We start from the raw sequence: 27662 nt of genomic DNA on the forward strand, positions 1-27662 counted from the left end.
AGCCACATCCCTGCAGAGATTATCAAGTAAAGATTATCTCTGACCACGGTGCAGCCTCAGAGCTGGAGATACTCGTAAATACCACAATGGCCACACAGCTTCCCCTCCACTTTAAAACATGCTTTATCTGTTCAACTGCTGCACTGAGAGCAAAGTATCGCACAAGTGCTGATCACAGGGCCAGCATCCCTGTGCTGCCAGTATTGTTACCTGCCTCTTTCAAAATTCAGTCATGGTATACTCCATTGCTGTAATCAACCCACCACTATGTCTCAACCAACAAAAGACCTCTGGGTTCCTACTTCAAAGATGGCTGTTATGGTGTAGAGTGAGAAACAAATATTTAATATGAAAACTGAGACTCTTTTGCTTGTGTTTGAGACAGGAGAACTTCTGATTTGGAATATTTTTAAGACACAAAAATATCCTTTTGGGACGTGTGTATCCGTACATGATTTTATTAGATCTCCAACTTTTTAGAGTAAGGCAGCTGTAAATCAAGTCAATTAAATTGTTAAAAGCTCTCTGTAAATACCTTCTTAAAGACTATTTGGTTAGTTGGCAGATGTTATTACATGTGTTCAAAGCTTTAAATAGTACATACTTTGGTTGTACAATACATTCACAGTATATTCATGCAAGTCACTTCAGTAAGGGAATGGCTTCTAACTAATAATATACTTCTTTCTTTCAGAAATTACAAAGGTCACACACAAAAACACAGTCCATACACTCATGTCTACTTTTCCACAGGCCTACATTCCATAGAAATTGGCTGCCTGAAGAGACACATTCCTCTGTAGTTGAAGCAGGGATTCATAAATGCAAATATTGAACGGACATGTTCTTATTTTGTTCCGCTGGCACTGGGTTTCAAAATAAATCTGCAATGTTAAGACTATGAAGACAGGCTACGAGAGCATGGCCGCCACGGCATCCTTCAGAGTCATAGCCAGAGGAGGCTTTGCAATAGGCACCAGACGATCAGATAATCAGGCACACCTATTTCAGCCCCAACCAGAGGCTTTTGAACCAGCAAGTCTCAGCAGGCTCCCTGAGGAACAGCATGTATACAGGAATATTTTTATAGATTGTGTCCCAGATGCAAATACTTATGTGCCTTATGTGTGTTCAGAAAAATCTGAATTTACATAAACGGGAGCAATAACTAAGAACGCTGAAGCTGCTGGTTGGTTTGAGAGTGTTTCTTCCTCATGATAACTAAAAACTTTTGAGAAAGTACTTTGAGTAAGTGTTGTGTACTGAGATTTAATTTGAACATGTTGACTGAAATATATTGAAACAGACATCCACCTGTCTTTATGCATTATTCAAAACACTTTAAGAAATGTATAAATATAAAAACATTTTATACAAAATGAAACAAAAACTAAAAATAAGTTTAAGGCCAAACTGAAATAAAGTGAAATATCAAAAACTATGCACAAAACCAATACCTGCACCTGAGATCTCCATAGTAATGTCAATAATCCGTATAAGCTGTAATATACCTATTTCCTGTCTATATATCTTATCAGAGAGACATTACCAAATGTGAAACTACACACATTTGAGTCACAGTAGAATGAAAAAAAATACAGTACACTTTTGACCCTGCAATATTTAACAATCTTATCCACAGCAATATACATATCTAACACATCATCCAATTCATACATTTAGATGTTTACATAAGCAGTTTGGGTTACATACCATGCTCAAAGATACAGCAGCAGTGCTCCACCAGTGAAGTTAACCAGTAATCCTTTGGCTACAATCCCCATTCCTTATCGTAACACCATGGTGCTGCTCAGTTTCATTTAACAAAATGTTCAGAATGAATGAAGCTCCAACCAGAAATATTTACAGTGCAAACTAAAGGACACATTATTGGGAAAAGGGGAAGCTCTGACTCAACAATATAGTTAGCTAATGCCAGTTTCATCAAGACCGCAACCTGAAGTTATCATTATCAATCTATGATGTCATTGTTTGTTTAGGTAACCAACAGGTTTCCTGTTGCCAAGCTAACTTTTTTGCCTTTTTCTTCGAGGTGTGTATTAGGCTCATCTCACAGCAACAACCACTTGATTCGCTCAGGATCGCTGAGTCAAGATGAATGTAGTCTTCCAACATTCACGCAGACAACTATTTTTCCCTCACTGCACATCACACAGCGCGCCACAGTGGAGTAGACACCGATGGGAGAACAGGCACTATACCGCCGACGATAATTCAAAATTCCAGTGCACTTAATGAAATCTTCATTTATTTTCCAGCTAAACAAACTAGAAGAGAAAACAACACAACCAGTTAATAGTAAAAACAATTAGATGTAAAAAAATGTCAGTATTCTAAAATGTCGCATGCTAAAATGAACCAAAATAGGAGACAGGAGATGTTGATAGACAAAAATGGTGTCATGAAGCTCTAAAACCTGATAAAGGCCACTGTATCCATTTCAGCACTAAGAAGGTCAATAATTACAACTGGCTTTAGTCCACTGTGAATGCATAGTAAACAGACCATTTTCACTGAAATTTAACATATTTATTTGTTTTGAAATATCTTTAAAATAACTTAAAAAGCCATACAATATAAAACAGGAAATGGTGAGAAATCTGTGGACCATGATGTATGGTTATGGGATTCCTTTAAGTGCTTGGTGGAGATCATGCTTGAATACATATATACATATGTCTGAATAATATACTGAAACAAAAGTGCACACAAACAGATCAGGTCAGTGAGTGGAAAAAATGGAAACATTTAGGAACAGTGCAGGGGGTGCAGGTGAAGACAAAAAGCCTGAATAAATGTGGAAAGAAGCTGGCCCAGTGGCATGACAGACAGCGGTGAGGGTAGGTGATGCGTCATTGGAGATGGACATTCACACATCCTGGGAGAGAGGTGGTCAGATTTCCTTAGGAACAGAGATGGGGCACAGGCTGAACACAGAGTCACAAGCATCCAGCAGAAAGCCTTTGCAGCCTGTGCATATGTCTTGACTGTGCCAGTCCCTCATGGCCAAACTATGCAGGGGGAACGAGCCAGAGGTTCGACAGTCCAGGACGAGAGGAACCCTTCAAAGCAAACATACAGACACGCAAAATCAAAACAAAATCATCCCCACACACAGTGGGTCACAAATTCACAAATTTAATCAACAAATGGATAGCCATACAATTCTAATATGAGCCTTTTGATAGTCTGTTGATCTGTGTGTGGGCCAGACAAGGTTATATTATTACTTTAAATACCGCTTGGTGATACCCTAGTACTATACTGCTATGGTGGGGGGAGTGCTCCCCGATGGTGATCTGCTAGGTAATGAGTGTCAGCCTAATTAACCTGGTGCTGTCCCAGGCCCAGCGCTGTCTCCAGAAGTCACTCACATCCTGTTCACAGTCCTTGTTCAACACAATCTTCTTGAAAAAGCTCATTGGCAGGTTCACACACCACTTGAAGGGCAATCGCATCTGCAAGATGTTCCAGGCCATTGGGATTGTGTAAAGACAGACATTCCATAGGGGATCAGCGAGAGAAAACAGCCTTTTTGAACTCCTGTCATCCCCAGGGAGAGGTGGTGGGGGGGGGGGGGGGGGGGGGGGGCAGACCAGAATGAAAGAGGAAATACCTACACACTTACCTCTATGCAACATTCTGGGCACATGACCCTGCAAGACAATCGGAATGCTTTTAGCTTTTCGGAAGCAATACAGACAGGAAGTTCTCTACGAGCCTATCCCATCCTAAAAGTATTGTTTGATTATACAAGTGCAATGCCAAACGCAGTCAACCAGTCTGAAGTCACAACTATGGATTGACAGCCTTCATAGAACAATTCAAATCAATTCTGCTTCAATGTGACTTAATGGATGTCATACACAAGTTTTTTTTTCCAATCCAATGACAGACACTTGAATGAATGATAACTGACAATTGCACCATTGATCTGCACTTAAATCTACACCACAATGTTAAAAACTGAAAATTCCTCTCCACAGTGCTTTACAACCAGTTGAGGATACATTTTCACTCAATAATATTAACCAGCTTTCATGACAAGGCAATACACTTGATACATTTCAGATTAACATTATTATTTCTACTATGATCGTGCTGATGGAATCAGGATAGCATATAAAAAGCTTTGAGAACCTTGTAAACTGAAATAGGCATTGTGGGGGGAAGAGTTTACCTGTTACAAAGGGAACAGGAGTTATGCCAGGTGAAATACAGGCTCCTCTTGGCACAACATGAACATATCTGCAAAATCACATTAACTGTCCAAAACAAATCCAAAGATGTTGAATATTTTTGTCAGTTAGGAACTTAAATTGCAGGTAGCCTAAGTGCTAATAAGTGCCAATTGCTCACCCGCCAATTTCTGTATCTGTCACAGGTCTTCAATGCCCTCATCTCAGTCTGGTGCCTCTTGATGACATCAGCAATAGTAAGGGGAGTACACACCTTGTCACTGCTCCTTTCTTTAAGATGTAAGGGCTTACATAAAAAAATATTTTTAAAAAATTGCTGGTAAGGATTGCATGAACAGAGTATGGAAACCCTGCTACAACTGGAACAGATCAAGATTTACTGTGATAAACACCACAAAGGAATCCTTTCTACCCAGCTTACCTTTTCTTGACATTAAAGCTATTATAAGCTTATTTTAGACACATGTAGGCATGTAGGCATAGGTTGATAGGAAGCAGGAAGTTATGCCAGTTACAGCAATGTTCCTGTAATTCCACCAAAACAGATGCTGTTAAAGTCCCTTTATGAATGCTGATATAATTCAACTGCAATTTGTTAATGACTACAAATATACAAATTTTGGGGCAATGTTAAGAGCCACCATACGATGTTAAAATAAAAACAACTCCATGAAATTAAAATCCGATTTCCCTCCCCAGCACCTCCTTTCTTAAAAACCACAAGCTATGAGTCCACAACTTCAGCCTGATATACTGCATCCTTTCAAACTCTATACTTCACCACGTGAACATTTTTAAAAGGTTTTCCATTGGTTTTTAAGTGTGCTATTCCGAACATTATCCAGCTTTGCCTCTGTGACCATTTTATGCCTGGAAACAAATGAAAGCACTGAGGTCAGTGAAGCAGACCTACACGTCTGGAGAGCGCAAGGCTGTTGCCAAGAGAGCGGGACCTCTGCTTCCGTCTGGGGCAGCCACAAGGGGGGTCCATTGGGGAAGACGACAAAGCGGGGAGGAACCTTAGTTCTCTGTCCACTGTGGTAGAGTAAGAGATGCTAGAGTGTAAGTTTAGATACACAGCACGGCAGTGTAGCATAGCGGTTAAGGAGCAGGGCTCATAACTGAAAGGTTGCTGGATAACGTGTCAACACTAAAAAACTAACCTAGGTAAGTTGCTCTGGATAAGAACGTCTGCCAACCCTAAATTGACAATAATGTAATGACAAAGACAGTGATGAAACCTGCAACCAGTTATTTTAACGCGCTTTCCCTTTTATGCATCCCTTTTTGGAATCACCAGCTGTACATCAGGCTTGTGACAACCTCCGCACTTGTGCAGGAGTGCTAGTGTGAGACGAAAGCCGCCCACTGACAGTGTACAGAACGCCAAAAGGGCAGCAACAAACAAATAATACAATGTAATATAACAGAGATACGAATGGGAAAGGTCATTTGGACAGCCCTGTACCTGCTGCGAAGGTAACACAAATATACATCATAGAAATAAGAATGGGAGAGAGGTCATTCTAGCAGTGCCATACCTGCTGTGTTGATGGCTTGCTGGAACACTCCCTGTTCACAGGGCTCCTCCTGCAAGAGGACAGATGGTCATCTTCTACACAGTGTAAAAGCTTCCCTCAAAGACTGCTGCCTTCTCAGTGGGAGCTCAGCCATTTGGAGGCAATAAGGCGGATGCCGCTTCAAAATATTCCTTTTAAGATTCAGGCAAGTTTTAGTTCAAAAGTCTATCACACCACTCTCTTTCCAATGTACTGCCCAGTGAGGCATCTTAAAAGAAAAAAATTCAGAGGTCAGCAGATGGCCCCTGGCCAATGGCCCCTACCTCAGAGTCCACCTCAGTCTCAACCTCCTGAAGGTCGGGTGTTGGGATGGGGTTTAGTAGGAAGGAGGTGTCTTCAGTGGAGGAGTCCTCACACAAGGGCATCAGAGAGTTCCCAGGTGAGGAAACATTATCTGTATGGAACAATAAGCATATGAAACAGAACTGGCTTTAACTGGTCCATAGAACAGCTCTTGGCCCAGCATGCACCTCTTAGCCAGTGCACCAAAATGCAAGTTGTAACAAAGATACTACAGTTAAGGTACCTTTATGAGCAACCTTTCTTTTACGTGAAGACAAGAGTGTCATTTGGTCAACTGTTCGGATTTCGTCCATCAGCTGCTCATGTAGACTTGCTTCCTCTCTGGGCCGGGTCTTTAATTTTCGCTCTGAGACCTGTAGAACAAAAAGTGAATATTTATGACAAAATGAATCAAATGGTTAAATACAATAGTGATCTTGATAACTCCAAAAACAAGATGGTATAATAAGAACATCACTGCAATCAGCCTGTTTTCCAGGTGCACTACCACTACCTTCCCTATGTGACTTGCTGAATAAGAGGTGGGGCTGGGCTTAGTAAAAGGATAGGAGACCTTCTGGGACAGCTACCTTGTGTCTGAAAATGTCATTTGTGAGCCCACAGGAGTGGTCTTCTATTGGGACCAAGTTGAAAACCAATGCTTCCTTGTAATGTCTTCCATGAGATATTACACCATCAATAATTCCATATTTCTCAAATTCAGAATGTGGCCATCAACTGAGTCTCCAATTATTTAAATGGATAATTGTTGCTCTCCACCTCACTGAATGTATATGGATTATGGCACAAAATGGTTACTGTATACCAACCAGGGGTATACCACATTTGTGCTGGTGAGTTATATTTCCCCCACAAAGTTCTCTGACATCCTTGAAAGAAATTAAAAAGTACTGTATGTAAAAAAAATTATCTAAAATGCAATGCTTTCCAAACTCACAGGTTTCAGTTTGGGCCTTGAGCAGATATATTCCAGGAGAGCTGCATGAGGGCCTGTCAACTTCTGCCTTTCTCCAACTGTCTGAGTGTGGAAGAACGAGAGGGCAATGTCAGTCAATACAGCAATGTGCCCTGAGGATACATGTACCAGCTGTCCTGGAAGCCCAGTTCCTTCTGTCTGGGGAAAAAAAATAAGCATTTTAACAACACACAGAGCCCAACAATAAAGCACAATAAAGGACAATGGGGAAAAATCAGCAGGGATGTTAAAACCACCATGTTAGGGATATCTGAAAGAGGAAGAGACTTCAATCTACTGTAAGGAGGGACTCCATGCGTTTTCAGAGCAGAGGCACACCCAGTTTCATAAATTTCAACAACCACTGCAGCCCACATGGGGCGACTATTTGCCTGCACAGGAGCAAAGTGAAGACCGCAAGGGCCTCACCTGGACTTTGCGGAGGTTATACCTCCTCAGCTGGATGTCTTCTAGCAGCTGCTTGAATGGGGAGTAGTCCATGGGGAGGGGGGCGCTGACATTTAACCGTTCCCCCCGGGGCCTGAGTTTTACTCCTCTGTTCAGTTCCTCCATCAACCGCTTCCACGAAAATGCCTGGGGGAGCAGACGGCACCGTCAACCATCCCACAGCCTTCGTCTCACATAAAGTGCTGATCTGTTCACGCTGACATTTTGTCTAGCGTGGTGCAGATCCAGAAAATGTGCAACATATGCTTACCCAGTTTGTTGCTTCTTGTGCAACGATTCTCCTGTCTGGTTCTATGATCAGCTTCTGGAGAGCCTGGTGATGTCAAAATCAGAGCCAAACTACATTACATTCAACAGCTATATTGTCAATGAATGTGTCTGCCCCAGGTCTACGTAAAAAAGTATGAGAATTTAAAAATAAACAGTTAAAGCTTAACACCATGTTTAATTATAGCTATATTTTATGATTGACTGGTTGCACTAGCAGTGAGAAAGTTTGTATGTTTGGCTCTTGGTGGAATCGCAGAGCCCAGACATCATGCATCATGGCATGCATTTGAATATCTGGTACAACCAGGCTATAAACAAGCAATGTAACCTATCCCTGTGAACACTGCCACCAAAACCCACCTCCACCACACCGAAGCCAGCTAGCCTCTTACACCTCCTCCCTGGTGACTCTTTCCCCACCCCTGGCACTTGCTCACCTTTTTGTTGTGCTGTACGTTGTGAAAGTACCGGCACAGTTCCACTGTCTCCGAGAAAAGGGTGGAACAGACCGCTCTGTAGTGACGTGCTGCCTGGGCCGGGTCATACAGGCGGTTCTCACAGATCTGATGAGGTCAAAACACGATTCGGATCCCAACAGCAATGTGAAGCAGAACAGGGTAGGACAGAACGGGGGGGGGGGGGGGGGGGGCTTGATTAAAAATGAACCACAACAACCCTTCTTTGTGTGGCTTGTGTGTGCAGGCAGGGCAGCCCACAGAGTGTAGCTCGCAGTAGGCTGACCCAATGGTTGCCGCTCAGACATACATACCTGGATGACCTCCGAGAACGTGCGTACATGCTGGAAGGAGTCATTCATGCCGAGGTTCACCTTGGTCATCTGGCACACCAGAGCCTCCAGGGTCTCGTTCAGCTCCCGCTCCACATTGCTGTCCAGACCCCAGTCCAGGCAGGAGTAGATCAGCCTTCCCAGGTTATCAACCATCTGGAGAAATGGGGCGGACACCATCAAAGAAGGGCTAGGACAGAGGATGTGGGAAAAGAAACTCACTCAACTCATTCTCACAGAATGAACTTTGTTTACCTTATCTTCAGTCTCAAATGGAAAATCTGAAAGAAAAAGTACATGACAAAGAAGAAATATTCATTCAGCTCTTGAAAAAATTTCATTGAAAAAAAAATGTATTCAGTTCTTTCCCAACTAAATTTGTACAGGCTATAGGCTACAACCCAACCATTAACATCACAGCAATTCAAATAAAACAGGCGTATTACAAAAAATAAAGGACCACTTACCCATGCCCATGTCGTCCCCTGTAAGACAAACACTCCCATCATTCATCAGTAAAATGCTATCGGCGCCGGGGAATTGCAGCGTTTTACGGGACGTGTAGTACTCTCCTCTTCCCACACGTTTGTCCACAGACAGGAGGGTGCACAGTTGATAGCAAAGCGCCCATGCTTGTTCTTCGCTTACTGGCTGTTCCTGCAACTCCAGTATTTGACTCAGCGACATTTGACGGACAGTGGGAAGACATGTGGGACTGTCCATTTACTCTAGTTAAAAGTGCACTTTGGTCTTAGTGAGGCTGGTGATGAGGCCTAGTTAGCTAACGTCAACGGTTATTTATATCCGTGGTGGCCTAGCTATGCTGCGATCAAATTAGTAAAAAGTAAAAAAAAAAAAAGCATTCAAATTAATTCAGGAAACGATATCAATACGAAAAAAAATATTTCAGTGCGATATATCCGTTTTACAGCGAAATGCTCAGTTTAACACTAACATAGACGGAAGACTAGATTTTAAAATGCAGAAAGATTACAAAAGATTTTAAAATGTAGAGTGAATAGCCAGCTATACTTAAATTCTTTGTGGAAGAGAACGTTTAAGAAGCATCCACTAGCGGAGTCTTCGGTTCGAACATGAAACAGGATTACGAGACCTATCTCTTGTTTTACATGAAGGAAGTTTAGTGAATCCTCCCCATAATTAGCGGAATATCAAACACCTGGGCGGCTCTGCAACACTTGTCAAAAGCGACAATGTACCATTTATCACGACAGATATCTCGAGCGAATGATTATTAGGCAGCAAACACTTAGCGTTCAACAGGTTACAGCTAGGTCTGTGGAAAAAGGAATTCATAACACGAACGCTAATTTGAAAATGTTTAAAAAACAAATTAGTTCACAAATAATCTCCAGTTGCATGCATCTCAGCCTCGACTAAGTCCCTCCCTGGCCCCCTAGTGGTACAATCAGCTCTCTGCAACCATCAAAACTGCAAAACTGTCACTGACTAAAAACTCACCTGTTCAGGCTACATCCGTGAAGCCATTCTTAACACTTCACCAATCCTCACCATCAAATGAGATGTAATGTAAACCCTTGTGACTGGTTTATTGTGTGCTTACGTAACAAAACAGTTTAGGATTTTCACTATTTGCATTCCTGCATGACCTTTACGTAGCCGAATAAGAGTATCTGACTCATGAGTAATTACTACTTCTAAATAATAGGGAAAACTCAATAATTCATCTAAGTGGATGGCCAGGCCCACAAACTTCCCAAGTAGTCAATGTTTCACCCCTGCCTGTCTGCCTCAACTAGTGCTGTTATTAAACTCCCTAAGAGGGGAATGGCTCCCCCTATCTTCAATCCATCATCAGACTCTACACACCAGCCAGGTCACTCCGCTCTGCAACTTCAACAGGCCTGACTGTTAAATAAGTTAAACCAATATAATGTATCACAAACAGACACTATACTATAGTACACATAACCATTCTCAGATATTCTATTTATGTAAATGCATGGCTACAATTTTTACTGAGGACAGTGTTCTTTTAGTGTTCCCTGTGCTTAAAAAACACCATATCCTGTTCGCTATCATTGGTTGACGAGAATGAAAACAAAGCTCTCTATACAGGTCTTTGCAAGTTTTCTGAAAATGTTTTCCACTTCCTTCAGCTGACAAGTGGAAAATCAAAACAACTGAAACACCCTTTCTCTTATCTTTTGGTTCTACTTGACTGATGCCACAGTAGCCCTGCACGTTGAGAAGGGAGGCATGTAACAAGGACTTGCAATTCACTTTCCAGAACTGCTGAGGACAGACAAACATGATGAAGCAATGTGTGGTGTAGTGAAACCGGTCAAAAATGTCAGCTACTACGTTTGAAGGCAGAGAAAACTCATTTGAACACAGACGCTCATGTTTGGAGTGATCCTCAAAAGTGACATGCAAGCGTGACAACCATGACAGCAACCGAGCTCGTTCAGATTTAAAATTCAGAAACACAATTACAACTACTTTCCCATCTCAAGAATTAGGACATATATTTATTCTTCAAAAACTTGATACAACACTTTCATGAATTCTTTTTATTTCTGCATTTTCCTCTATGAGGGCAACAGTGTCCTAATCACTGTCAAAAATGAAAGATGTATTAATCTGCTTAAGGTATAATGCATTTACACATAACTGGGATCATTTGTTTTGGAACAGTATTGGCAAAACAATATCCAGAATCTCATGATGCAGCAAGTGCACTGACATGGTATAAATTACAATAATTTTTACTTACCTTGTCATACATTCCATATATAATAAAAAACATAATAAATACATTTCTTATTTATGTTACAACTGGAACAGCCAATTAACCCAATAAACAAAAAAAAAAAACATGAAAATGTACTGGATTTGAACAGTACTGACTCTTTCTAAAACCTCACTAGTGCCATCGAGCCAGAGTGAGCACTGATGTTTTCAGTCCAGTGAAGCCCATGTAAACAGCTACATCAACACTGGTCCCACTCACATTTACAAAACCTTTATTTAAAAAAAAAAAAAAATTCCACAAATTTGTTAATGCACAGAATAACATGTAGTGGTGTGTAGTCTAACGCATCAAAGACCCTCTACTTCAACTATGCAAACTGATTAATACAGAACTGTAGTACACTGTGCTCCCATTCTGCTTCTCTCAAGCTGTGTACATCTCATTCGGAGTCTTGGTAGTTATGATATATAGTTTGCAGCTGCCCATTATAGATCTAATTACTTTTTACACACTCACGCTGTGCAGTTTCACATTTTTATCAAGGTCTTCAAAAATCTGGGCGCCCAAACATAAAAATACATGAACAAAAAAGTTTAAATACGACTAAATTTATAAGGACACTGAAAACTTTGCTATGCATTGCCCCCCTTGCTTAATCAATATAAAGTTATATAAATCAATATTCTCCTTCATTCGCTTAATCATAGGAATAAAGTAGTAGAAAATTTAATTCAGCTTTGCGACAAAATTATACAATATAGGCTTGTGACATTTTCATTACCAGCACCCTAAACGTAATTAATCCAGCATCTGAAAACACAAATCGAGAACAACCTTCTAAAAAAACCTCACATTGCAGCGGGAGACAAACATCAATATCATAATTCTTATTAAAACAATTATCTGTACATGGTTAATTCATCTTTAGAAAAACACATGGGAAGAAAGCCGAAAAGACAATTCACAAACATTTACAATACACAGGTTGACAGTACAGGTGTCATTTTGATTTCCTTCGCTTAGCCTGTGTAGGACTGGCACCAGTGTTTGAATCTGTGAGGATGAGAGAGAGGGAGAGAGGCTTAATTTCAGTAAAACAAAATCCAGGAGAACAAAGATGTCAGATGTACCTTGTTAATTAAAGAGACAATGCCTATTATTTCCTTCGGGATCAATAAAGTTTTATCTTAATGAAGTTAAAATTATCAATAAAGTTTTATCGGATCTTAATCAATATTCCCCTGAATTCCTATAGATGTGGTTGAACACACACAGATATAAGAGGCATATGTACGTATAAATTCATTATGTATGCATACTTTCATTTACCATTATTATTATGGTTATGTCATGTATTCTGACGTGAAACCTTCCAAGTGCTTTCAAAAAATCAATTATAAAGCATACAGGCAGCTAATGAGCAGGATTAAGGACTGGTATGTGTGCTCTTTCTTGTTTGCATCAGCATTCTTGCAGCTGCTGTCAGTTCCTGACCTGTTCAGGAAGCTCAGGGAAAGGGGGACAGCAATGCATCTATTTCAGCTGAGAAAAACGAGTTCATTCATCTCCCTGCATCAGTGTGCAGACCTAATGCAAAGATCTGACAGTATTGACTACTCTGAAAAGCACATCATTCTGTCCTGTATGCTTCTGTTACGGGTGTGGCCAGCGTCGTTGCCAGTTGAGCTAAAGGCAGCTGGCAACGGCAACAATGCTAGTTAACCAGGTCTCAGGGAGTGACGTAACTGCTGCAACCACTCGGCTACCTGCTACCTGCTACCTAGGGCTTTACGCAGGGCTCACACAAGCTACTCACTTCACCTCTGCCACATTATTTACTTACGCATTTCTCCGAGTAACCTTTTTCCAATGTCATGTAAATGCAGATGAGTTTGAATCAGTGTGTTCATACCTTTGACAGTGGTGGCGATGGTGGAGGAGGCGGAGCCTGGCCTAGCGGTCCTCTTCCTCTGCCCACTGTCAGATGCTTCCAGTGCATTCTGGGCCCCGTCCTCAGACTCCTTCTCTGCCCGTGAACTGCGGCGGCTTGGCCCCTTAACCTTCTCTGGGGTGCCCTTTGCATCCCTGAAATTGACCGGGGGAGAGTGTGTATTAATAAGAGCAAGGCGGCATTGGACCTTGGGGCATTTTAATTGATCATTACCTGCATGCTTTTTAATGGCATTTGTCAGAGCTTTAGTTGATATTTTTAGTCCATTTGCTTGAGTTTTATTTCAACAGCGCTCCAGTCCTTGCTGACTGGGGCATCTTTTAGCTGTTTTTCCCCACCTAGCACAGATAACGTCCGTCTTCACCCAACAGTATTGGAAGTGGCTGACATTGTGTGTATGTCCAAGCAACACACACATACATACCTTGGGGCAAGGCTGACGGGCGTCTTTCTTTTCTTTACCAATCTGTTATAGAAGTGGAAAAACAGCAGTAAAATACTGTAGCGTTTAATGACAAATTATGTGAGAAATCTAAAGTCTGATCAAAGTGCCCCAAATGCCTCCTAGACTCTGGAAATCAAGCCCAAGCTGTAGTTGGATCATTTTTGGAGAATGATTTTTGATGCTGACTTTTAAAAGACATACAAGAAATGCGATCCAAAAGTGGTGCACAGCTCCAGTTCATGAGTTTAAGATCTTCACATTCTCTATTTGATCTTCCCCTGAGGCCTTAATATTTCGCTGACTCTGTTTATTTTCTTCAGGCAATTGTAACCACTCCAGCTTTGAAGAAGATGGAGGGATAAAGATCTCTGTTGGAAGGTAAGTCCAGAGAACACTGCGAATCTGCAGTCACGCAATTTTGAAACTTGAGTTTTGCCACACTGATATTTACGCCCCCACAAAAAGGTCACTGACCATGAAAAGACACAAGCCAGGATGTGGATATACTCATGAATGTATGTCATTTTTCCATGCTTTTATCCACCATTGTATAAAATGTCAGTTTTGAAGTGCAGAGATGCCAGACACATCAACAAAAGGAGGAGATTAAAGTTAGGCGTTTATTCAATCCAGAATTTTGATATATTGCTACTACATCTTGACTGAATCTCACATTTCACCCTACTTGATCAGAGACTTCAAGGACTGAAACTGCACACCATAAGTGTAAAACATTATACATAAGAGAAAGTTCTTTTTCATAATTATTTGATGATTTTTAGCTGATTATTTATTCTGAAATACATTTGTAGTGCATCTTACCCCTGTTCAGTTACAGTAGGGACTTCACCTCCTGTAGAAAAGACAAAGATTAACCACTTCACATGATTCCATGTTAAATATACTACCATTTTAAAAACCACAGACTTTATACTACTAGTTCCCCAGTTCTGTCTTTTCAGCATAGGGCATTTTATCAAGGCTCACCCGTACTTTCACAGAATGTTGATATTAAACAATAATCGAAATGACCTTGTGTGTAACTCAAATAAACACTGTATTTCTTTCATGCCAAGTTAAACGCCATGGTATTGTTCCAGTCTTTCCTTATGAACTTTAATACGAGTCATATGCTGCTCTGAGAAACTCACCTCGTTTCTCACAAGCAGGCCGTTCTTGCTGTGGAGGTTCTGGCCGAACAGGCCCTGATCAGAAAATGATAGAACAGACATTATGAAGCAAAAGTAACAAGGAAAAGGACATGCACATTGTGATGTATGCAAACACATTTCTTAGCAGTTGTTTGTTTTTCCCCAGGTTCATAACAGGGTAAACAAAACATACTATTTATATACAAATACAGCATTGATAAGGAGTTTAAGAGATTACATGCTATCTGTATCTTAAGAGATAACAAATGTGTCTTTACCAGAGTCCTGGCTGCTTTCTGGGAATCCCGTGGCTTCAGGTATGTCACTCAGTGGAGATGGCTTGCTGGTTTCCACCACTGTAGGGGGGTTCTGACCCCTGATGGGGTCAGATGGTGTAGATGTTGTTGAGGAGCTACCTGAAGGGTTGGGGGGTGCAGGTACTGTCGGGACAGCTGGAGAACAAGCAGCAGCCGGAGTGGGGACATGGACAGTGGCAGTGGTAGTGACCGAGGCAGAAGCTGGGACGGAGGGAGTAAGGGGTTTCGGAGGGGCTGAGGGCATGTTTCCATCCACTGCGTCCATCTGAACCGCGGCAGGAGAGGCCAGAATCGGTGCCTCTCCAGAAGTTTGCTCTGGCTGTGCCATCACCTCAGGTCGTCGAGTCAGCTGGTCACTGGTTTTCTGTGGAGGGTCAGACCCAGATGTGCCTGTCTTGGACACAAGCTCTTGGGCTGGTTTGGCCTTTGTTGAGGCAGCTGTAGGGGACATGGGGCTCCTCCGGGCAGTGGCAGCAGCTCCCGGGCTAGCGCAGGCAGGAGGAGATGCCAGAGGCTGGGAGAATGGTGACAAAGTGGCACCGGTGGGACGGGGAGACTGCTGCCCCAAAGGGCTGGATTTTACAGCAGGCTCGGAAGGGTTAAAATCCTGCTTTCCAGAAGGTGGCTGCTGAGGTTGTGGAAGTGGCATCATTGGAGCTGACTGACTGGGGGGCCTCTGGGTCTGTCCAGCAAGTGCACGACTGACCTGGCTGTTGGTCATGTTATTAAGGGAGGGCTGGGCTGTAGTGGAGGCTGGGGAAAGTTGTATGTTTGCTGACATCTTTATTGGCCCCACCATAGTACCTGACTGGGACATGACGTTTGTACTGGATGACATGGTAGAGGCAGGGACCTGAAAGATGGAATTGATGAACACAGGAGTAGTGATGAACTGGGTGGGACGAGTGCTAGCAACCGAGGAAGTGGGTGTCTGCCTCCCCTCTTGGGGCCTTAGGTTCTTAGTGGGAAGGGTAACTACCGTGGAAACTAAAGTGGGGGCTACATGGGAGGTTGTAGTGGCTGAACTCATCGGGTTGGAAGTGACAAAGACTGTGATCTGGTTTGGAGGGATAGTGGTAGATGATGAAGCCCTCTGCAAGACTGTAGAAACATTTGCCATAGAGGTAGAGCCAGAGCTTGGGTTGAGGTTGGGGTTGGGAATGGGACTTGCACTTGAGTTAGGAATGGAATTTAAGGCTGGATTGGGACTGACATTAATCTTAACATTGGGACTGACATTTGCATGTAATTTAGGACTTGGCATCGGACTGATCTTAGATTTGGGCTCAGGGTCGTTCAGCATGGAGAGAGCACTGGTGTCAGAGCTGTGAGAAGTGCTAGAATTCCGCTGGCTGTCTTGGTCCATGGGGACACGAGGGCTCCCTCTCTGGCCCCGATCTCCTTCAGGAGGGCTGTGCTGGGTTGGTTTCATGGGAACGGTGGAAATACCGGAATCATCCAGCAACTGATTAAGAGAGGTCGGGGCATCCCTGAGTGCAAGTGGAGGATCAGATTTAGGTCCCTGTTGGGCTGCTGTCTGTGGCTGGACCTTGTCTGCCATTGACACCACTGGCTCTTCCATCACACTCTTAGGCTCCTGTGGGACATGAGGACTGGTTAGCTTTGTCAGTGGAGGATCTCGGACCATCTGCCGCTGCTCTACTGAGGTCACTTGGTTCATTTCAGTGGGATTACCATGGACGCCCTGCAATGGGTTATGTGCCTGCTGTATATCCAGCACTGCTGGTGGAGCAGCAACTGGGCTGGAGAGGACATGAGAGGGATTAATCATGATGTTTTGAGGGTTTACCATGGGCTGCTGGTGTGGAGGAGAGGTGAGGGAAATCTTGGCTCCTTTCTGCCTCCCTGGGCTGGGAGTAGTTTTGCGGGTCACTGCTGGGCTGGGTCGCCGACCAGTGCCCGGGGTGGTTTTTTTAGTGGGGCCTCCAGTGGAGTGCTTGTCTAGTTTCCCAGCTGCAGCTGCTGCACTATTACCCGCAGGGAATGCCTGCTGACCACTATTGTTGTTATTTCCTAAACTCAGACTGGGTGGTGCCTGTCCGATGGCTTTCAGGGTTGTGGGGTTGAGACCCTGCTGGTCAAAACCACGGTTCAGATTTGGCTGCCTGGGAGGCAGAGGGATGTTTATCTTGGGTGGAAAGAGGCCAGCGATGGAGGCATTTAATCTCTCAGGGGACAGGCTGATCTCAGAGGGCTCTGTACTGGGTGGGCGGTTGGTGGGAGTGAGCGGGTGGTGGAATGGCCTGGGACTGGCTCGATTGGGCGTCTTGGGTCTGGAACTTTGTGAAGTGGTGGGAATGCTGGGGAAATGTAGGCTGTGCGAGCCTGGCATGGGGCCTGCCTGTTGCGGCTGCAGCTGTTGCTGCTGCTGCTGCTGCTGAGGACTTGCCCCCTGATGCTGTGGGACAGGTGAAGGCCCCGACTTCATAAGGTGCTGGTTGGGACCTTGGTTGACGACCAGCTGGGGTGCACCGTTGTTTCCTTGTTGACCCATTTCATGGGCGGACCTCTCCTGCAGGGTGTTCATACCAGAGACTTCCTCAGAGCTCAGCACTGGGCCCCCCTGTGGTCCCTCAGGGTGGGGCATCCTCCTGGCACCAGCGGCTAACTGTGGGTTTACCATGAGCGGTCCTCCCCTGGGCTTCTCTGGGGATGGTGGGATGCCCCCATGCCCCTGAAGGTTAATCATCACTGGCATGTTGCCTTGCTGAGAAACAGGCATCTTCTGGCCATCTACTAGATTTACAAGACCCCTGGGTGTGTGCCCACCTTGGGATACAGGCATCCTGCTCTTAGCTTGTTCTTGCTGCATCATGAGCATCATCATCATATGCTGCTGTTGCTGTTGCTGCTGCTGCTGTTGTTGTTGCTGCTGCTGTTGCTGGTGGTGGTGCTGCTGCTGCTGCTGTTGTTGGTGCTGCTGCTGCTGCTGCTGTTGTTGTTGTTGTTGTTGTTGTTGTTGCTGCTGCTGTTGTTGCTGTAACTGTAATTGGTGTGGATGCATCTGGGGTTGGCCTTGGGGCATCATTCCTGCCTGACCAGGTGGAACCTGTAGACTCTGCATCTGCTGCTGTTGTTGTTGCTGCTGATGCTGCAGTTGCTGCTGCTGCTGCTGCATGAACTGCATGGGCATTTGCTGTAGGGCCCTTTGGTCAAGCTGCTGACTCGGAAACCCTAAAAGAAATCAAAAAAGCAGGCTTATTTTAAAATTAAAGAAACCACGGCTGAGGTTAAGTAGGTTTAGTGTTATTTGAGAGCTAGCACAAGAAAATAAAAACTAGTGCACGGTCCGAATTATAATTTTAAAACAAACTGACAAAGGTTATACAACGTGGCTTATTTTTTGTCAAGCACCTGAGGGCCTGTTGGGGAAGTCAGAGAGTTTTGGGCCAGTGGGATCCATTCCAACTCCTTGATCTCCACTCAAGCCCTGTGCCTCAGGTTCTTCCATTCCAGGGGGCTGCACATCAAGACTGCTGTGGATAAATCCAAATCCCCTCAATGATTTCATAAGCATCGGCACCAAGAACACAAGATGATTGGGACAATGAAAAGCAAAGTCTAGTCTTACCCAATGGCCTGCTCAGACTGCTCTCCTGTCGACACTCCATTATCTTTGGCTTTCTTCTTACGTGGGGGCTTCTTCTTCTTGGGTTTGGCCTGGTTGGCAGCTCCCTGCTTCCCACCCGGACCGAACTGACTGGCAGAAATGTCACTCTGCAGCAAGTTGACCAACAGAGGGCTAGTGAGGGTCACATCCTTGTTGCCTGGGAAGTTGCCACCCTGTGCACATGCACCTGCCATACTCATTTGTCCAGCAAACTGGGGGCTGAAAGGCATCCCATGACCAGGGAAGTGACCATTGCCCACCTGCATATGCTGGGCACCTGGAATCATCTGTTGCTGCTGTTGCTGCTGCTGCTGCTGCTGCTGGGCCTGCATGTCAGGAAGCATCTGCTGCAGAGCCATGTCTCCTGTGCCACCGGTGTCCCCTAGCTGCTGCGAGTGCTGCTGCTGCTGTTGCTGTAGCTGTTGAGCCACTTGTTGCTGCTGCTTTTGCTGCTGCTGTTGAACCAAATGGTGGCCTCCTGGAAGTCGCATTTGTGGTCCATGGAGGCCCATGGATTGGTTAGGATTCCCATTCATTGGAACTTGCTGGGGTTGTGGCTGTTGTTGCTGCTGCTGATGTTGTTGCTGTTGAGCCATCTGTTGATGCTGTTGTTGCAACTGCTGCTGTTGCAAATGCTGCTGCTGCTGTTGTTGCTGCTGCTGCTGCTGTGGCTGTGGCTGTGGCTGCTGGGCAATCTGAGCCTGGAACTGAGCTATGTTACCTTGCACATTTGGTGCCGGGCCACGCATCATCTGCCCCTGCATAACTGCAGACTGACCTTTAGCCCCAAAGGCCTGTTTGTTTCCTTGCATCTGATTGGCCATCATTTGCTCCATCATGGCATTCTGCTGCTGCTGCAGCATAGCCTGGTGTCCTTGGCTGCCCACAAGTTGCCCATGACCCTGCATCATCGGCTGGCCCTGCTGGGGCATCATGTGCTTTGGAGGGGTCATTCCACGTTGTGGGCCCATGTTCTGGCTACCCATCATCATCTGCCCTTGGTTGACAAGCTGTGGCCTGGACAGGACTGTCTGGCCTCCTCCTTGGCCTTGCACCATCTGGCTAGGGGAGGAGGAGATGGGCTGATGCTGCATTCCCATCATCTGGGACTGGAGACCCTGTGAGGGCTGCCCCATGGTTCCCCCTGTGGTAGTCTCTGTAGCCTGGCTGGACATGCCACTATGAAGGCCCATCATGTTGTTCTGAATGGTGTTGGGCTGACCGTGGGAACCCTGCATATGGTTTGGTCCTGAGGCAGAGGGCTGAACACCTGAAATATCATTATAACGGAATCACAAACTCAGTGGACCCTGGGTATCATAACCCCTACAAATAGAAACGAGAATGAGGCAGACAGACTGAGAGGATCCTATAAAGACCTCCTGCAGAGAGGATCCTATAAAAAAATTGCATAATTTCACAATGGTGGTCTCCATCCATCAAACCATCAACAGCATTCCCTAATCATTTTAGAAGCTTTATGCCTTTCTTTGAATTGCCCAGTTTGTAGCAGTAACCTGTTGTGTACTACAGACTGCAATGGACATTCTTTGCTTTCCTCTTTCCTCCTATAAAATCTTTTGCAAAATGGTTTGCATACTTCAAATGCTTATAGCAATACATGCCAATTTTGTGGAATGTCAGCTTTTGCTTATTTCTTTATATATTTCAAAGCAAATATTCTTTTCCATAATGTAACTGGCATGCTGCTCAAGAAATTCAGTAATGAGAGCAGGTCTGGCTCCAAGCTCCAGAATAAAACAGCCACCCATCATTCTAAAAAAAGAACAGTATGTTTTTTTCTGATAATAATGTTCCCTGCCAAAGAAACTGGCTGTTCAAATGTAAACAAGACAGACCAATGATTGAGACAGGGGTTTGGAGGTAACAAGAATACCTGGTAATAACATACAACACCACCCTTACATTTACATTGTGAAGGACAGCTGTACCTGTATGCTGCATGCTCTGGCTGCTCTGTAGCTGGGGGTTGGTGCCGGACACAGGCGTCCCTGCTGTGCTCGGTGTGACCTGACCTTGTATGAAGTTCTGATTGCCTTGTGCATTGGGGAAACCCATAGGTATACGTTTCGACATGCCTGCAAGGAAACGACCAGTTTATTTCTTGTGAAAAGGGTGGCACAATGAAATGCTAAAACACAGAAAGTGTTGCTGGTCTGTGTTAGAAACACCTACCTCCCATTCCAGTGTGGGGTACCTGACCCTGCTGGGACATAACCATGAATCCAGGCTGCACGTTCCCCTGCTGCCCCAGCACCGCCCTACCGGGAGAGCCTACAGCTTGGGGGAAGCCCTGGGGCGTAGTGGGACGTGGGCCCATCATTGGTGGAGTTCCAGGAGAGCCTTGTTGGAACGGCGACGGGGAAGAGACCGGGGACTTAGCAGTGAGGTGGCCCTGCTGAGCTGCTGATGGTGGCGGAGGAGGAGGTGGCCCCCTCTGCCCAGCCGCTCCTGGGGGTCCTTGCATCCCCTTGGGCTGAGGAGTGGCAAACTGAGGATTCCCTGGCTGCTGCTGCTGTTGTTGCTGTCCCATGGCATTAAAGACCTGGCCAGCTTGCTGACTTCCAAAGGGATATGGAGGTGGAGGGTGGCTAGGCGTCTGAACTGTTGCCAAGGAGGGACGTGGTCCCATCTGAGCTTGCGGAGGCCCTTTTCTCCAGGCCGTAGCCATAGGTCCCTGGGAAGGTGGGGGCTGCAAGACCCCAGAGGGAAGCTGGTTCCAGCCAGCAGGGACAGGCATCTGGTTTTGGTTGAAAGGTGTGCGAGCACCACCTAGCTGTGCAAGCTGAGCCTGCTGCTGCTGGTGCTGCTGTTGCAGCTGCTGCAAAGCAGCTGGGTTCAGCTGGCGGCTGGCCTGCATAGCCTGCATGTGGTGACCCTGCGGTGGCATGGAGTTCGGGCCATGCTGAGCCTGTGGATGGTGGACTTGCTGCTGCTGCTGCTGCATTGCCAGGCCTGCCAGCATGGGGTCCAACGAGTCTGAGGGTAAAGCACAGAGTAAACTAAATCAATTACACACTGTAATTGTCGCTGTAGCCCAATCTGTATTTATTTTGCTTAACTGTGATTTGAAGGAACCTACTGATCTGTTTACACTAGCGCACAATGTAAAAAAGGGATGGGCACAGGAAGTGTTAGGCCCCTTACCAGGCTGGGAGGGGGGCCGGGGACCCCTTGCCTGCATCTGCCCACTGCCCCCAGGAATCATCACTTGACCCGCCATACCAGGACCCGGTGGCACCATTGGAACCGAAGGGTTGTTCATGCGAATGCCTCCTGCACAGAAAATTTGCATAAAAACGTAAATCATGAATATTCTTCAACAGAGATAGAACTATACTTTACATTTTTTTTCTTTCAACTAAGATTTTTGTTTGTGTAAAATGTCACTGTTATAGTGAAATTAAGAAATGCCAGAAACATCAGGCATTCCAAATGAGCTAGGGAAGTAAAACACAGAACAGGAACTGCTTGCTTTTGGGCTGTGCTATTAGTCAAGAATAATGGCAGTGGAACATAACTGGTTACATTCCACAGAGATGGGGTGGGTTACCCTGTTGCAGTGCTCAGTAGCACCCTCTAGTGCTTTGTTAGTTACCCATGGCTGCATCCCAATCCACCTGAATGGATGAAGTGTAACTGAGACCGTACTTCACAAGACATCACACAACTACACACATGCTGGCCTAGGGCAAAGGTGTTATTTGGGAGGGCATTTGGGACACTCTGCACAGTCATCATTCGAGCACCTTGGCTCATGACAGAACAAGAGTGACTCAAAAGACAGATAAATGAACAATTGCTATATTGCTAAAACTAGAGTTAATTAATCTCTCAGTTTTTGCAATATAACAATTGAAATACTACACTGTTCATAACTAAATTCAGCAGGCTAGCTATACACTGTAGCCAAGGGTAATAAACATGTTTTTTATTGCAAAAATCACTAATGATACTAGTATAAAATGTTTAATTTTTCTAACTCTTGACAAATGCTGACTGATAGATAAATATCACCATGATTTATATCAGTTTGAGCCTTGAAATCCAGCAGCAAAGTTATCTGTCACAATTTCTGCTCACAAATTATTAGAAGTACTAGAATCACTCGCTCCAATACAACCAATGTTGTACGACTGTGTATGAAATATTCATTGATACAGTCAAATGTAATACCATCAGTAGGAAATCTGGTATAAAACAGCTATCAAGGGGAAGCTATTCCAGTTCCTCTTACTTGTTTGGAACACACTCAACTCAAGGCAATACTGAGGGGAAGTGCTTAGGGCAAGTGAGCAAAAATCCTCTTTGGGACAGTACCTATGAGTTGTCTCTTTCTGTTCATTTTTATTTCAGATATGGCAAAGGCACTACAGCTCAGAGCTGAACTGTGTAATTCAGTGAGACTTGTAAATTGCATAACTTTGAGGCTCCACCACCACAGTACATCAGAAGTTTAATACTTTGCTTTATGCGTTATGTGGCGAGGCACACACCAAACTGATTTTATTCATGAATACCAAGTTTATTTAGTCCATGGACAAACAGAAGCAAAGTGAATTTTTCAGAGATCTTAGCCTATCACTTTCATCATTAAAATTATTACATGTAATTGTTAAACTACATTTACAATTACATACTAAATATGTACTATGTGGTACACTGATGTGTCACTGATATATCTTTTTACTTTATGATGCTCTTTTATAATCAAATGAAATCAAAAATGAAAAGACTGAGTGCTAAAGAAAAATCCAAAAACACTTTTTCACCATAATGCAACTTCTTACCTGGGCCTTGCTGCATTGGGAAACCAACATCCATCCTCATCTGATTGGCTGCTCCAATGGGTCCATTCACCCTGACCTCCTGGGCTCTGTTCTGCCCCATGGCCACATTTATAGCACCTTCACCTGAATGTAAAACAAGCTAGTGAAGCCAGTACACCTTTTGGACAGCCAAAAGGGAGCACAGCAGCCTAACAGCTGACTTTCCGAAAGCATTTTAGTCATGTTGTTCAGCTCTGTCTGCATCGACAAATGGTCATTAGCCTACTGACTATTACACGTGAGCACCTATCTGAAAAGAATCACAATACAGTTACTTTTTTATTAAAGTATTGCACAACAGAGGTAGAAAACAATCCATTCCGCATTCCTCACTCACTAAATTTGTATTCATGTGGTGCTAGCAGTGTGCCCACTGTGCCACTTCTTTCCGCTGTACATACAGGCATATATGTATATGGTGCTTTCGAACAGCAATCAACAAAGTACATCAAATGCAAAATGGCTTTTCTATTTATTCAAGAGAGGACGAAGAGAGGACAAAATCTAACGACAATCTACACTACACAGAAGTTACTAATTTATACATATTCCAAATTCCTTCAGGTCGGTACGGTGTTAATGAAGGACACGGTCAACTCGTACCCTCGATCTGGACAGACAGGATGCCCAGGTCGCGCAGCTGCTGGTGGCTGTTCTGCGCCAGGAGACGCAGGCGCTCTGCAGCATCGCGTGGGATGTTGAAGGTGACACGCACGCTGTTCCAGGGCTCCACACGCTTGGGCTGCAGTCTCTGAGACTCTGGAACAGGGGCGTGAAGGAGGGCGTCAGGGTGTGAGGTGACGGTATGTCAGCACAAACCCACACGGCATGGGAACGGCTTACTTATGAGGCCAGCTTGCCAACTAATTGTGAGATCAATATATGTGCATTTATAGGTCTTTCAACAGCATGATATTTTACTTACCAACAAATAAAACAGAATAATAGAGATATAATTACTGTATATTCTAATATCTGAAAAGACTAAAGTACATTAAATGTGAAAAAAAAAAAAACAGCACTATTGTCGCAAATTTCAGGATTATTTTTCCTTTAGTCTTAAGATGTGTCAGGTGATTTCCAGTAAAAGTGCATGAAACAAAATATGTAACTGATACACCTTTGGTGATTACACGGCATGATGAAGCTCAAACAGAGGTTACCCAGACTGCCTTACCTAGCTGCAGCATGCCAGGGACACCATTTAATATGTTCTCCAGTTTCTCCTGGAAGTCCTCATCCTCCATGTTTCCCTGGAAGGCGATGAAAACAGTGGATTCCTCTTCCTGGGTGTGGGATCCGCAAGGTAATCTGATGCCCGGGTTACTGTCATCATCTTCCACTCCAGAGTCCTGGTCCATTTCGGGATCATCCACAGGTGCTGCTGTCCTCCCGTGAGGCTCAGCTGGAACCCGACAGTGCGCCATGGCTACTTGTCAAGGACGGGTTAGCGTGGTCTGACAGTGTCAATCCTGCTGGGCACCAGAGATGTCATGTTGTCAGAGGCATATTAAGGATATTAAGAATAAGAACCAAAACATGACAAGAGGAAGACATAATTATTGCACACTTGTGCGGTGGCCAGGATAGGTACACAGATCAACTGTCACGTACAACTGACCATTCAACAGTGTTGGGGCATCATGCAGAGAACCAGCATGAGGCCAAATGATAGAGTCCACTCAGAGGTTTATTTTATTCAGTTCCGTGAATATAAGATCAATTTACTACCATTTGTGATATAGTTGAGTCAGTGTTAGAATTGGGTTGTTTCCGTCACATAACACCTAAGGCAGGAGACACACCGTATTCAGTGATATAAAACTGAAAAGACACTGACCGCTTTTTTGCAGAAATTTCACAGAAATACTACTCAAAGGCACCTCAAACAGAAATCACCGATTACAAACTGGCAAACTGTTATTCGTTTAATTAGTTTTCCTAGTTTTCTCTCAGAAACTCAGAACAGCAGATCATATCACAGAAAAATGAAAATACTGAACCTAACAACAGATTCACACTAACATAAATGTAGAACACTAATTCTGGCACTGGAATCGGTCGTAATGTTGAGTCATAAGGCTCAGTTTCTAGCAATTCCAATCCATACTAGCTAGCAAGCCAACTACCGTTGAAATGGAGGTCATGCAGATTCCAGCTACTGTTAACCATGATAGACGAAATTATGTTAGCTAGCTAGCTTGTTAGCTACTTCATAGCGAAGAGCTACCCACATCATTCCTGATTTGACAACATAATTGGCGTTAGATAACAATTAGCCTGCTAGTCTAAATCTGCAGTGTAGGAATTACAGCGATGCCCACCATCATAAATTTTCGTCATACCTCGATGTAGCTAACGTTAGCTAGTTGTCTCAATGTTAGCAAGCTCGCTAGACGGACTAACGAACTCTTGCGCAGTAATGCTTACGTCAATTCAAAATGACTAACATTAACTAAGTTAAGGTTAGTTACCTTGTTAGGAACATCCATTTGTCGATTTGTCATTCTCTAATATAAAGAATCAAAAAGTTATTATAAAGACTCTAGAGTGCATGCAGCATTTCGCTACAAGGCTTGCTAGTTAACCAGTTACTCTACGATGAATCCGAACCGTCGAAACCTCCAAAATGACATTTGGTAACGCGCTTTTCCTTGCGTAAACCATCTAACGTTGACTAGCTTACTGTAATATCCATATGCACACCGGTACGTCTGTAATAGCCAGGGAAAATGTATAAAACACTTACGTGCAAAATCGATTGCACTTAGCAGTATTTCACATATTTGAGGCTTTAATTTCCTACTCAAAATAGGCTTAGATTTTCGATGCACTTCAAGTTGCCCATCGCAGGCCCTGGGTTAGCTAGCCAGCTAACTAGCTACTCGCTACGCCACCACAGACGCCACAAGATAGCTGTAGTTAACAAGGTGATGTAGTGTGCTAGCTTGCTAGGTAGAATACAACGTTTGCTAGCGAGGTATCTTGGCAGACACCGGTTCCTAAACTGGCAAGTTAACGTTAGCTGAAGTGAAGCATCGGAAGTACTGCAGCCGGTAGGCAGACAATGTTGTTTAAGTACCCTGTTTAGTTGGCATGCTCTAGTTTTATTTACATCGACTTAATCATGTACATAAAATATATTAACACTTACCAGATCACTCCATTGGAAATAACCCCTCCCGTTCATTAACGCTAGCTAACAAAACACGGATCAGGCAACTGTGACAACACTCAGGGGGTGGGTGGGAAGAAGGGAGGGTTACAGTCCGAGATTTCCCTCCCTCTTTCGTTTTCTTCCTATTCTCAGAACGTTCTGCTAACATTCATGCACATGACATGCGTAAATGCGTTCAAGTGAACAATGTAAAGTACACAATTTTTTATTATATGGGTCATTTCCCAACAACAATCGCCTTCACTTTACGTTACATGCTGCTCTATTTGCGTAACCCGAAAGCGGAAACGAGTAACATTAAAATAAAGATGAATTCGATTGGCTGAGAGTTGGATTAAAAACTGAGTAAAGCGAAACACGGTGAAGACGGTTAGTCAGGCCAATCGTTAAAACGATTTTCAACGCAGCGAGACATTATTGGTGCAGAAATTATGCAGCTAATTTGCTTTGGGTGATATAAAGGTCGTATTTAGGGCATCCCAAACTGCACTTATTTTTACATAATGCATGTCTCATCCAATTAACATGCAACCATCATACATGACAACCTTACGCTATGAGCATGGGTTAATGTGCGCAGCATCTTGACAGCATGACTCCAACCACGTAATTTATTACTACAGTAATAAAACCATCTTGTTTTGTGTTCTTTGAACAAGATAGAATACCATGTGCTCAAAATATCAACATATGTGGTAATACTCTTCAGTCTATTTGAAATCAATGTATGCACTGCAGTGCAAATAAGACTTTTTATATGTGAGGCCTACATCTATACAGTATATAAGGCCATTCAAGACGAGCATGGCAATTGTTTTC

General features: G+C 44.0%; 2 protein-coding genes across 4 annotated transcripts; both read right to left on the reverse strand.

Annotated features, from left to right (window-relative positions):
* Positions 1–2626: 2626 nt before the first annotated feature.
* zgc:114123 (uncharacterized protein LOC569174 homolog) lies at positions 2627–9340 on the reverse strand. Its single transcript, XM_036532807.1, has 16 exons — positions 9051–9340; positions 8839–8864; positions 8566–8739; positions 8234–8359; positions 7777–7839; positions 7488–7652; positions 7041–7121; positions 6327–6456; positions 6064–6194; positions 5762–5810; positions 5134–5255; positions 4381–4437; positions 4202–4269; positions 3650–3677; positions 3352–3479; positions 2627–3083 (listed from the first exon to the last, which is right to left on the reverse strand). Exons 1-16 carry the CDS (start codon positions 9304–9306, stop codon positions 2915–2917), a joined length of 1773 nt encoding a protein of 590 aa, XP_036388700.1. The 5' UTR covers positions 9307–9340; the 3' UTR covers positions 2627–2914.
* A 2144-nt stretch (positions 9341–11484) lies between these two features.
* On the reverse strand, positions 11485–27110 carry ncoa6 (nuclear receptor coactivator 6). 3 transcript variants are annotated; one of them, XM_036533125.1, is made up of 15 exons: positions 26820–27110; positions 24843–25137; positions 24269–24424; positions 23627–23749; positions 21984–22112; positions 21012–21815; positions 20768–20914; positions 18777–20085; positions 18560–18681; positions 15146–18379; positions 14868–14921; positions 14539–14569; positions 13696–13737; positions 13233–13405; positions 11485–12373 (listed from the first exon to the last, which is right to left on the reverse strand). In XM_036533125.1, exons 2-15 carry the CDS (start codon positions 25090–25092, stop codon positions 12321–12323), a joined length of 6627 nt encoding a protein of 2208 aa, XP_036389018.1. In that variant the 5' UTR covers positions 25093–25137; positions 26820–27110; the 3' UTR covers positions 11485–12320. The 3 variants fall into 3 exon arrangements, with proteins under 3 accessions (XP_036389018.1, XP_036389019.1, XP_036389020.1); XM_036533126.1 differs by having other exon boundaries at positions 24843–25140; XM_036533127.1 differs by lacking the exon at positions 13696–13737.
* Positions 27111–27662: the final 552 nt, after the last annotated feature.

This window comes from Megalops cyprinoides, chromosome 7 (assembly GCF_013368585.1).
Source record: "Megalops cyprinoides isolate fMegCyp1 chromosome 7, fMegCyp1.pri, whole genome shotgun sequence".
NCBI classification, from domain to species: Eukaryota; Metazoa; Chordata; class Actinopteri; order Elopiformes; family Megalopidae; genus Megalops; species Megalops cyprinoides.

Coding starts and splice junctions, on each gene's coding strand:
- ncoa6 (XM_036533125.1), bottom strand. CDS start 25,092: ATGGCGCACTGTCGGGTTCCAGCTGAGCCTCACGGGAGGACAGCAGCA. Junction 24,425..24,842: donor CCCTGGCATGCTGCAGCTAG/GTAAGGCAGTCT, acceptor CCCCTGTTCCAG/AGTCTCAGAGACTGCAGCCC. Junction 21,816..21,983: donor CCGGCCCCCCTCCCAGCCTG/GTAAGGGGCCTA, acceptor CTTTACCCTCAG/ACTCGTTGGACCCCATGCTG.
- zgc:114123 (XM_036532807.1), bottom strand. CDS start 9,306: ATGGACAGTCCCACATGTCTTCCCACTGTCCGTCAAATGTCGCTGAGT. Junction 6,457..7,040: donor CAAGGCCCAAACTGAAACCT/GTGAGTTTGGAA, acceptor TTTGTTCTACAG/GTCTCAGAGCGAAAATTAAA. Junction 5,811..6,063: donor AGACTGAGGTGGACTCTGAG/GTAGGGGCCATT, acceptor GTCCTCTTGCAG/GAGGAGCCCTGTGAACAGGG.